Source organism: Capsicum annuum, chromosome 5, assembly GCF_002878395.1.
Source record: "Capsicum annuum cultivar UCD-10X-F1 chromosome 5, UCD10Xv1.1, whole genome shotgun sequence".
In the NCBI taxonomy this organism is placed as follows: Eukaryota; Viridiplantae; Streptophyta; class Magnoliopsida; order Solanales; family Solanaceae; genus Capsicum; species Capsicum annuum.
The window spans coordinates 64402320-64414124 of record NC_061115.1 but is presented as its reverse complement, the minus strand read 5'-3'; the positions used below and the strand labels follow the sequence as shown (position 1 = coordinate 64414124).

General features: G+C 35.9%; 1 protein-coding gene across 1 annotated transcript; it reads left to right on the top strand.

Moving 5' to 3' along the window:
* The first annotated feature begins 1211 nt into the window (after window positions 1–1211).
* Window positions 1212–9003, top strand: LOC107870620 (peptidyl-prolyl cis-trans isomerase E). Its single transcript, XM_016717210.2, has 3 exons — window positions 1212–1418; window positions 1517–1780; window positions 8469–9003. The coding sequence occupies exons 1-3, from the start codon at window positions 1280–1282 to the stop codon at window positions 8687–8689; spliced, it is 624 nt and encodes a 207-aa protein (XP_016572696.2). The 5' UTR covers window positions 1212–1279; the 3' UTR covers window positions 8690–9003.
* The last annotated feature ends 2802 nt before the right edge of the window (window positions 9004–11805 follow it).

Here is an 11805-nt window from a genome sequence, read left to right as displayed (position 1 = left end):
CTTAAAAATGTTTTCCTGTTAATATTTGGCTCAAAAATATCCCTCCCTCTAATGGAATGCCACCAGGCATGCCATATGGATTAGAAAAGCCACATAGTCAGCCCATGTTTGTGTCTGCGTGGAAAATTCCCAATTTAATCCAATAGCTTACTTAATGACCATCAACTCAAATTTGATCTATTTAATACCCGACCCGACCCAAGAGTCAAAAAATCCGACTGATACATCTCCTTGCATTTGATTAGCTATTTTAATCTCCTCAAACGAACGTGACCAACTAATATTTTGGTATGTGTTTCTGTCCAAGGATAAACAAGATAAGCGTTTCCTCGACAACTATTGTTTATCGATGAGGTACCATACCAATTGGGATCGGAAGTGAATATGAGAAAAATTCTAAATGAAGAATGTCATTTGGTTTTCTCGCATCATTAACTAAAGTATTCTTACGAAAACTCAAATCAAAATTTTATGTTAGCTGAACTCTATCTGATTGAGCTAAAAGAAAGTTTTCTCTAGTGCTATTGATAAGCCATGTCGAAGGAGTTGAACAAAAATAAAGGATTTTTAAAGTTATTACTTGCATGAGCTTCAATAACAATGCGACAAGTTAGTTTGGGATTGTGTGGCAAGTCGAAAAGAATCTATTGCTAAGGTCGAAGTTCGGGAGAAGTTTTTGATGAAATGTATTGTAGTAGTTGAATATAAATGGCGCTTCCAACATGAAGTGGGCATGTGTAAAGGTAATTTGCTTATGGATAGGGGAATACTACTGGCTAACTTGCTTGATACAGGGAAAGTAACTTTGTCACTGGTGAATGTTTACCGCAAGCTTGATGTGGTTGAAGACTTCACTACTCATGGCATATGGTTTAGATTCACAATCTGAATCTGAGAGAATTATCTGATCCGTCCATGAAGTAAAAGGTGATGAATAATATCTCTTGGGTCGGGTATAAAATGGATCAAATTTGAGCTGATGGTTGTTAAGTAGGCTAATGGAGTAAATGGAAAATTTTTTATGTGGATGCTGACATGGACTGCCCATGTGGTTTTATTTTATTCATGTGGCATGGTTGACAGCATTTCGTTAGAGGGAGAGATATTTTTTAGTCAAAAAATTAATAAAAGATATTTTTGGTCCATAATTTAGGGGTAATTTTAACTCTTTTCCGTTTAAAAAATGACTTATATTGGTCCACATGCATCATGATTTTGTTGAAAACTGTCTTGCGGCCCAGGACGGGTTGGTTACTGTCTTTTCCTGTTACTTTGTTTTATGAGTCGATTTATGTATTTGCTACCAGCATCCCCCAACTTAAAATTTGCTCCAGTTTTTCTGCCGCCAAACCTGAAACAAGTAGAAAAGAATCACGCTACTATGAACCAGGCAATACAGAAAAACACTCTGTATGTAGGTAATCCCTAAATCCAAAACGCTCCATTGAACTACAAACATTGTTTATATCTTTATGTGTTCAATATTTTAGAAATTGCTTATCATTGTTATATTTAGGAGGATTAGCAGAGGAAGTGAATGAGGCTATACTACACTCTGCCTTCATACCTTTTGGAGATATTAAGGATGTCAAAACCCCATTAGATCATGCCACCCAAAAACATCGTTCTTTCGGATTTGTGACCTTCCTTGAAAGGGAAGATGCATCCGCTGCCATGGACAATATGGATGGTGCTGAGCTTTATGGACGTGTCCTCACTGTTAATTATGCTCTCCCTGAGAAGATCAAGGGTGGTGAACAGGGTTGGGCTGCTCAGCCTAGTAAGTTTCCTGCACTTTCCTTAAATTTTAGGGTTTCAGTCTCTGTTGTTATTGTTTTGGCCACAATAATTCTGGAGGACTATTCTGTATGTCGATTTTGACACCACAAGGACTGGATTGGTTAGGGACCAAGTTATCCTGGGATTGTTATTCAAAGATAACACTACAATCAACAATCCTCATCCCGGAATAAGTTATCCCATGATTTTATTCCAACCAAACATGTATAAACTCATACTAAAATTAATCCCAGGATTATTTATCACTTATCTCTCTTACCAAACGAACCCTAAGGGTTTGCCTCCCCCATAAGGGGTAAGCTGGAAATTTAAAACATTGAAAACACGTAATTTACTTTTTAAAAAACAAAGTATTTACTTCTAGAATGAAATGGATCTGAACAGTATACAGCGAATTTTTATATGCTACCGGAATTAAGTTGAGATTGAGGCATAGTTAATTGATTGATTGAAGATTATGGTTTTTAAATGGTCTTACTGGTTACGACTTAAGACAGGTTATGTCGTTTATGGAATAATTAAACTGTATTAACAGATGAATAGCACGACAACCTGTTCAGAACTTTTGGTCTATCAAAAATTACTTAAACACAACCTCCCAAACTTGGGTCAATTGGGTATTTTATATTGGCTAAACTCAGCACTCTAGTATAATATGTGTAAATTTGATAGATAGAATACAACTTCGAAAGGATATATTGAAGGCATTTTTTCTGGTGCTCTTAGAGGACAAACACGATCCATTTTCACCTAGTAGGTTTCACAACCAGATGGATCTAAAGGCTTGACGTCAGATGCTAAAGGCATTGGTTAGATGATAGTGGATAAGAGTTTCTTTTTCTCTGTTCTTTTTCGTTTCCTCTTTTAGTGGGAGTGCGTGCTGTTCAGTCTTCTAAAAATAGTGATTAAGAAGTATCACGGGCTTCTATTCCGAAATCAAGAGTGTAGTTTAAAGAGAGACAGTGGGCATTGAGTTGGATATATGTGAAACTGTCTCATTTGTTCCAAAGCTATCACTGGATATTGATCCTTGACAATTCCAAATTATGATATCCATTCTGAAAAGAAGGTTCTCTAGCAATTGGAATCCAAAATTGGTGATTTCTATGCCACTACTCAAGTCTATCTGCTAAAGCGCTTAGAAAAAAATAAAAAAGTAAAGAACACAACTAATGAACTAGGAGACAGTTCGTTAAATATTTTTTCAATGACTGAGAAATCCGTTTGGGTCCAACATTTAGGACAAACTGCAGCCTTTGAAACTTGGGGATAATGGGCCCACCCCTTTGATGAAAATGCCCTATCCTCTTAAAAGAGCTTGTTTTCACAAGTACTCACTCGTCCAACTTTTGGCATCTCAAAGGAGCTGCTGGGTTGAGATAGTTGTAGGGAAGCTTTTTATTAACTGTCATTTAGCATAAACAAGGGGAAATATCAATCTGCCAAGCAGCCGTTATGCCCTCTTACATGATAATTTAGTTGCACATTTGAGCCCTCCTACATATGATGATACATTATGCCTCAGGATAAGCGTATTATCATGTAGCTCCAGCGCCTTTGTTCAATGACAAATATAGTACAACAAAATACCAAGTCTGTTTTATATAAGGGGAGAAGGTAGAAGAGAACTTTATCCACTGAGTTTCAGAAATGGAATAGCAGATTTCTCAGTCATCCACAATAAATAAATGGATATATGTATTATCATGTTATTCGTACTCTTTAGTTGGGCACTTGTCAAGAGTTTAGTTTTAAAGAGAGAGATTGGGCAATGAGTTGGATATATGAGAAACTGAGTCACTTATTCCAAAGCTATCGTTGGACATTGATCGATGATGATTCCTAAGCTAATGTCCATTCTGAAAAGAAGTTTCTCTAGCAATTGGAATCCAAAATTGGCAACTTCTATGATACTATTCAAGTCTATTCGCTAAAGCTATTAGAAAAAATGTAGAATAAATAACACATTGCTGAAGAATTAGAAAACAAAATATCAAATATTTTTTTATGATCGATAAATCCGTCTGAAGCCAACTCTTAGGACCAACTGCAATCTTCGAAACTCTGGGATTATGGACCCAATCTTCTATCCTTCTTTTTCTCTTGAGAAAGTGAAGTTGGTTATGCACTAAGGACCCGTGTAAGAGATACTAACTAAAATAGTCCTTGCATTAAAATTCAGTCCACTCAATACCATGTTTGGTTGCTAATTCAACTCAAACACACCTAATACATGGATAGCTTAATGCACCATAGGGAGTCTTATCTTATGCAGAGGAAACTGTGGGATTACTAATACCAGTTTTAACAATAACTGGATAAGACAATGAAATTACTAAATTAGCCCTCAATTTCTTTATACAATCTAGCAATTATGTTTTCCATTTTGAATCTCATCTCAACCAGTTCGATTGTATACTACATTATAATTTGCCAGCTTCCCTTTGCCATGCCTTTTGTGCGGATCAATAGCAATTATATTTTGCCAGCTCCCTAATTCTTTTGCTTCATCAGTGAAAAATTAACAAGTATGAACACAGTCAAACCTCCAATTCTACTTTTTACTTCCCAGGAAAAGTGAAAAGGATTAAGAAAACACATTCACGTGAATGATGCGATTCCATTTTTTATAAAGAGAGAGACATTGGTCATTGAGTTGGATATATGAGAAATTATGTTACTTATTCCAAAGCTTGCATTGGACATTGATCCATGACAATTCTGAATTGTGATATTAATTCTGAAAAGAAAGTGCTCTAGCAATTGGAATCCAAAATTGGTGACTTCTATGCCACTACTCAAGTCTATCTGCTAAAGCGCTTAGAAAAAAATAAAAAAGTTAAGAACACACCTAATGAACTAGAACACAACTGTTAATATTTTTTCAAGTGACTGAGAAATCCATCTGGGGCCAACCCTTAGGACGAACCACAGCCTTCGAAACTCGGGGATAATGGGCCCATCCCTCTACCCTTCTTTTTATCTTTCGAGAAAGTGAAGTTTGTATATGCCCTAAGTTCCCTACTAATACTTTAGTTTTGTCAATGTGATTTGAAGGGAGGCGTAATATTATCTTGATTTTGTGAATGAGCTGTTGTATAGGTGAAAACATCTCTTTCCTTTGTTAATTGCATCTCTCATCGGTCAAAGTCTGTAAGACATATTATTAGTACCGTTTAAAGTAAGTTTTACCCCTACTTAGTATATGTGTAAGCTATATATGTTCTTCTTCCCCCTTTGTAGTATGGAGGGTGTGCATTTTATGTAATATTGCTGGAGCTGAAAGAATAAGTTAGTGAACAAAGTTCATGTCCCCTCTTCCCCTCGGCCCTGGTGGCACTCCCCTTTGATCTTCTCCTGATTTGGTCTCCTTAAGAATACTGGGAGCAAGAAGTAAGGAAAATAGCTAAAGATCCTTAATTTTGATAACTTTTAGATGGAATCTCCTTTGTCCCTTCACATTCCTCTGTCAACTTTCCCTCAAAGGTACCTAATCAAAAGAAAATTCCCTTAAAGATGTTTCCCTAAGGGGAAAAATAAAAAATAAGTGGAAGCACCTAAATCATGCTTGTGATATTTTTTGGTGGGGAACTACTTTCTGTCTTAGCCATACGGTGGTATTCCCTCTTGTACCATGGCTGAAGTTACTTACTGTTAGAATAAGGCTTAGAATCTGAATTTTAGGCAGCAATCCTTTTTATAGTGATGATCTGCATGACAAGTCTATATTGAGTGATTCTCCTCATACGTATTGTCCGATTCATCATCAAAGCCTTGAGGAAGTTCTAAAAGACATTTAATCTGATTACTTTGATGAAAATGCTCTATCTTCTTAATATGCATGGTGTTTGATTCATCAACTCCACAGAGAAGTGCTAAAGCAAAATTTAATCTGATCTCTTTGATGAAAATCCGTCATCTTCTTAAAAGAGCTTGCTTGCACTAGTACTCGTTCGGTCACCTTTTGGCATCTCAAAGGAGCTGCTGGGTTGAGATAGTTGTAGTTAGGCTTTTTATTAGCTTGTTTGCACCATTACTTACTCGGTCAATTTTTGGCATCACAAAGGAGCTGTTGGGTTGAGATAAATGTAGGTAAGTTTTTTATTAACTGTCATTTAGCATAGACTAGGCAAAATATCAATCTGCCTAGCAGCCGTTATGCCCTCGTACATGATAATTCAGTTGCACATTTGAGCCCTCCTATACATGATACATTATGCCAGGGATAAACGTATTATCATGCAGCTCCAGGGCCCTTGTTCTCAATAACAAATATATTACAACAAAATACCAAGTTTGTTTATTTAAGGGGAGAATGGTAGGAGAGAACCGTATCCATTGAGTTCAGAACTAAACTAGCGAATTTCTCACTCATCCACAATCAATAAAAGAATAAATGGATAAATGTATTATCATGTTAGTTGAATTCTTTAGTTGGACACGGGTCAAGACTTCCTGCGTGTCATCACGTGTCAAGAGTGTAGTTTAAAGAGAGATTGGGCAATAGTTGGATATATGAGAAACTGAGTCACTTATTCTAAAGCAATGGTTGGACATTATCCATGATGGTTCCTAAGCTATTGTCCATTCTGAAAAGAAATTGCTCTAGCAATTGGAATCCAAAATTGGCCACTTCTATGATACTGTTCAAGTCTATCCGCTAAAGCTTTTAGAAGAAAATGTTGAAGTAAAGAACACATTGCTGAAGAACTAGAAAACAAAATGTTAAATGTTCTTTTATGACCGATAAATCCGTCTACAGCCAACTCTTAGGACCAACCGCATCGAAACTCCAGGATTATGGATCCACTCTTTTGCCCTTATTTTCTCTCGAGAAAGTGAAGTTTGTTATGCACTAAATTCCCTTCTAATACTGTAGTTTGGTCAATGTGATTTGAAGTAAGGCGTTCTACTATCTTGATTTTGTGAATGATCTGTTATAAAACTGAAAATAACTTCCTTTTTCCAATTACCTATTATTTGTACCGTTTCAAGTAAGTTTTACCTGAACCTATTATATCTGTAAGCTATCTGTGTTCTTACTCCACTTTTTCAGTCTCTGATATGTCCAATTATCATTATGCCACCAGTGCTGGAGCTAAGTGCATCTAAAAATATGTTAGTGACCAAAGCTTATCTCCCCCTTTTCCTTTCACCTCGATGCCCGCCACCCCTCCCCTCCTTTATTGTCTACTTATATTTTGTCTCCTTCAGAGTATTGTCAGCTAAAGTAAGGCGCTAAATATCCTTAATATTGATATGTTTTAGAGGGTATCTCCTCTCACTTCACATTCCTGTTCCATTTTCCCTAGGAAAAATAAAAAAATCAGAGAAAATACCTAAATCATGCTTGTGATATCAAAATTCAGGGAGGGTCAAAAATAACATTTCTACAATATTTTCTAGTGGGAACCTTCTAATTCATAAGGTGGTATTTCTTCTCAAAACCATCAATCAAGTTACCGTCGGAATAAGGTTTAAAAACTGAATTTGAGGCAGCAAACCTGTTTATAGTGATCATGTGCATGTTGGGTTTAAATTGAGTCATTCTCCTTATACAAGGGGGCTGAATCAACATCAAAACCACGCAGAAGTGCTAAAAGAAATTTAATCTGATTAGTTTGATGAAAATGCTTTATCTTCTTAATATTCGTAGTGTCTGATTCATCATCAAGGCCATAGCGAAGTGCTAAAGGAACTATAATTTGATACTAGATTTAGACTTGTTAGAGAACCTCTATTATTATTATTATTGTTATTTTTATTAACATGTCTTTTCACTTTTATTTTATTTAGTATGATGATATGAAATGAACTTAAATGAAGAAGTGTGGATTCATATATCCAACTCCAACTTATGTGGGATTGAGGCGTAGTAGTTGTTGTATTTTGATGACAATGCGCTATATTCTTAGGAGAACTTGTTTGCACTTGTACCCACTCAGGTCAACTTTTGTCATCTCAGAGAAGCTGTTAGGTTGAGATGGTAGTAGGGAAACTTTTTACTAACTGTCATTTAGCATATACTAGGGAAAACTTGTCAAACTGCCTGCCTAGTAGTCATTATACCCTCCTACATGAATTATCTAGTTGGTTTAAGACATGAACTCTGTATCATGGTTGGTATCTCATTTATCTCGAGGCCTTTCCATTTGCTCTTTTGAGTAATATTGCTACATATTTGGTTGTCCTTATTTTCTGTTTGTGCAACTTAAATTCAGTTGAGCCCTCTGATACATGACATACATTATGAACAGGTTAAGTGTATTGTCATGTAGCCCCCGGGGCTTGTGTTCAATGACAAACATAAGACAATGAGTACAAGGTCTATTTATTTTAGGGGCCAAGTGTAGGAGAGAATCTTATCCACCGAGTTTCAGAACTAAAATAGTGAATTTCTCAATAAATAAATGGATAAATGTATTATCATGTTAATCGTATTCTTTATTTGGGCACCTGTCAAGACTTCCTGTGTGTCATCACTTGTTCTTGATTTTATATTTTTCCAGCTACGTCAGTGAGATTAATTCTCAGAGAGCCACATGATAATTCTGTAGATGTCTTTACTATCTTTATGAGTGATATAAAGAAGAAAAGAGGTCTACCAGTTGTAATTTGCAGTTGATTGTGTAGGTCTTGAATGCTAATTTTTTTATTTCAAATTTCAGTTTGGGCGGATGCAGACACATGGTTTGAGAGGAAACAGCAAGAAGAGGAAATGAAGCGCCTTCAAGAAGAGCAGAAGGCTGCAATGCAGGTAGCAGAAGACTTGCATAGGAAAAAGATTGCCGAGGAAAGAGAAGGTGAAAAGGATGAAGAATCAGAGTCAAAAAATGACCCTATGGCAATGGCTGAAGTTGAGGTTTTGAAACAGACTGCTGCTACTTAGTCATTTTGGTGGTTGAACATTTTGATGGCTGAACATCTTTTTCTTTCAGATGGAAGCTTCAGGTACTCGTGATGCCTGTATAGATGAGCAATTTGTCCCGTCCTTTTAATTACCTGTATCTTATGTTTTTAAATGGCATTTACTGTTTTTGTGCCACTAACTTCAGCTTCAGCTTTTTGGAAGAGTGTCTTAATTCAGTACTGCTGCCGGATACTACTATAGCATATGCTATCTTTGACGCATAGTAACTGCTCATGTTCTACTGCCTTTGAACCTACATAAGTTTATATAAGCTTCACAGCTTGAGATATCTATTTATATGTCCTGTCTTTTAAACCAACACTTTGACAAGGAAATTTTTACTTTGGGCGAGGCAGGAAATTTTACTATGGGTGTGGCAAACCAACAATAGGTGTGTGAGGCTCCATTACTTTCTGAACACATGGATTTCAACTTCACTGCAATTGAATCGGCATTCAACTGAGCCTAGCTCACTTTTTGTTGTTTGTGCCTTGCAACAATAAAATTTTCCAATACAAAACCTCTGTTCTTCCCGTCACATCATCTTAATTTCTGGTTATTGCACATCCTGAATTACGAATGTTTTACTATAATAAAAGAACTTGGCGTAGATTAAATTAATGTTTGGCAATTAGCATTCGATTTCTTCCTTTTCTAGCAATAACGCATTGTAGTCGGGCATGAACATATATCATCGGAAACGGAATTACCAAGTCGAATCAGAGTTTAATATACTGTATTGAAAATGGAAAACAAGGAGTGAGCTTGTCATCATCGAAAAAGCGTAATTTGTTGGGTTCTTGAATGTTTTTGATGATTGACAAAGCAATGGAACATGTACATTATTATTAAATTAATTTATTTCATTTGTGAGGTGACAAAAGTATTTCTTCTGTTTGCTTTTACTTGTCATTAATTTTCTAATTAAATTTTTACTTTTACTTGTCATTTTTACCTAGTGCTATTACATGTTCCATCACGCAGAGTTCAACTTGCATTATCTTTCTTTGAAATGAAGGGAGTCTCAAGTAGAAAAGATCTCAAAGTCTGCACAAAGCACGAATCAAATCGGAGTCCACATATGATATATACATATGGATAGACCAAGAAAGAAGAGAGTTCCAGTGAATTAGAAGTCTACTTTACTGAGAAGAACAATGAAAAGCTCTTAAGTACACAAGGTCTTCCAACATAATTCTGACGCACTCATATTGAGAGAAAAGGCAGAACACATGCAAATAAACATGAATAATATTTAAAAGAGTTCCGTCTAGCTATTAAAGTACATCTTAATACTGAAGAAACACATTAAAGATTTTGGTCCCAGTTACACAGTTTAGCTAAGAGGTTTAACTTTGATGTATTAGGATTGTTCATTAAGTTGTAAAGTCGATGCCTTCTTGGATCTAGTATGTTATAAACTGGAATAGGATTATTCTCTTCAAGTTGGGATAACTCAAAGACTTGGGGACACAAACCTTGAGAGATTTGTATATTTTTAGGAACTAGAGTTGGCTTTTAGGGTTACAAGAGTTTTGTAATTTGAATTTCAAGCCAGAGCATTTGGAGTGGGATTCAACATTTGAGGGAGACCGTTGAATATTAGGAATTAGAGTTAATTCCTTAGGTAATAGAGTTTATAATCTTTTACTTTATTGAGAGGCTCATTGTCACGACCCAATTTACGAGTCATGATGACACATATTCTACTCCGCCAGTAGATAAGCTGAACCCTAGCCCGGAGCTATTTGTAATGGGTTAACTTGGTCGAAATGCCTCCAAAAGGGTGAAATAGACAATAAAGATAAAAATAATCAAAGCGATAGAATGGTCTAAAAGATAGTCATAACATAGAAAATCGTCCCACGACCTGGTAGAGCCAATATAAGAGCTACTATAGATACAATCCAAACTAAAGCAGTCAATACAATCCTGTCTTGAAACTAAAGACTAGACATAGATGGATAGAAGGAAATCTGGCAACTCCGACTACAAGAGCTCACCCTGTCTTTGGAATCCAACATAACACGATAATCAAATCAACAATGACAACTAGTACTCGGATTTGCACATTAAGGTACGGAAGTGTAGTATGAGTGCCAAAACTACTGGTACTCAGTAGGCATCATCGGCTGACTGAGCTAAATCATGATATAAATACAATAAAATGCAAGATAATATAACTAAGTCAAGGTAAGGAAGCAAACCTAAAACAACTCCCAAATCGTTGTACACAATTAATTAACTAAACCAAAATGATAATGTAAAATACATGCGACTATAACTACAAGATTGACCCCCATAAGCCAATAAATGTGAAAAATTAAATAAACCCAATTTAGACCTCCATAGGCCTGGATGGTACACCCAAAGAGAGCATAACCAGAACCACTATTATTTACCAACTCTCAAAGTACAACTAGAATATTATCCATCTCATGCCTCATTATACAATTCCCGATTTCGAACTTGAAACAATCCATATCATTAATACCACACTCTATATCTGAACTCAAACCGGTATTTATATAGTCAATATCATAATTCATAGCAGGACTCGAACTAATAAATATATATAATCAATAGCCAGACTCGAACCGATAATCATATATCATCATCAATATCTGGACTCAAACTAATAATCATATATCATCATCAATAGCTGGACTCGAATCGATAATCATATATCATTATATCATAGTGAATGGCTGAACTCGAATCGGTACATATATCATCAATATCCAGACTCGAATCGATAAATAGATATTATCATATCATTATCAATAGCTTAATTGCTAGTATAATCACAAGCAGACTCGATGACATAGTCACTAACATAATCAATGTGAACTCTCAATGCAAACCCATCATAACCATCAAATATCCAAATTCCTCAATATTACCTCAATAAGCATTTTCCAGGCGTACAACAAGCGTATGTAAGGTTTACAATAGCTAACACAAATCTTGGCCTAAGGTGGGTAAAAAAAGGCCCACTTCTAAATCCCCAAAATTCATACAAGGCAAATTCTACCCCAGACTAAGCTAAGGTGTCTAAATCGACTTTTAGATGTTAACCAAGCTACAATCAACTC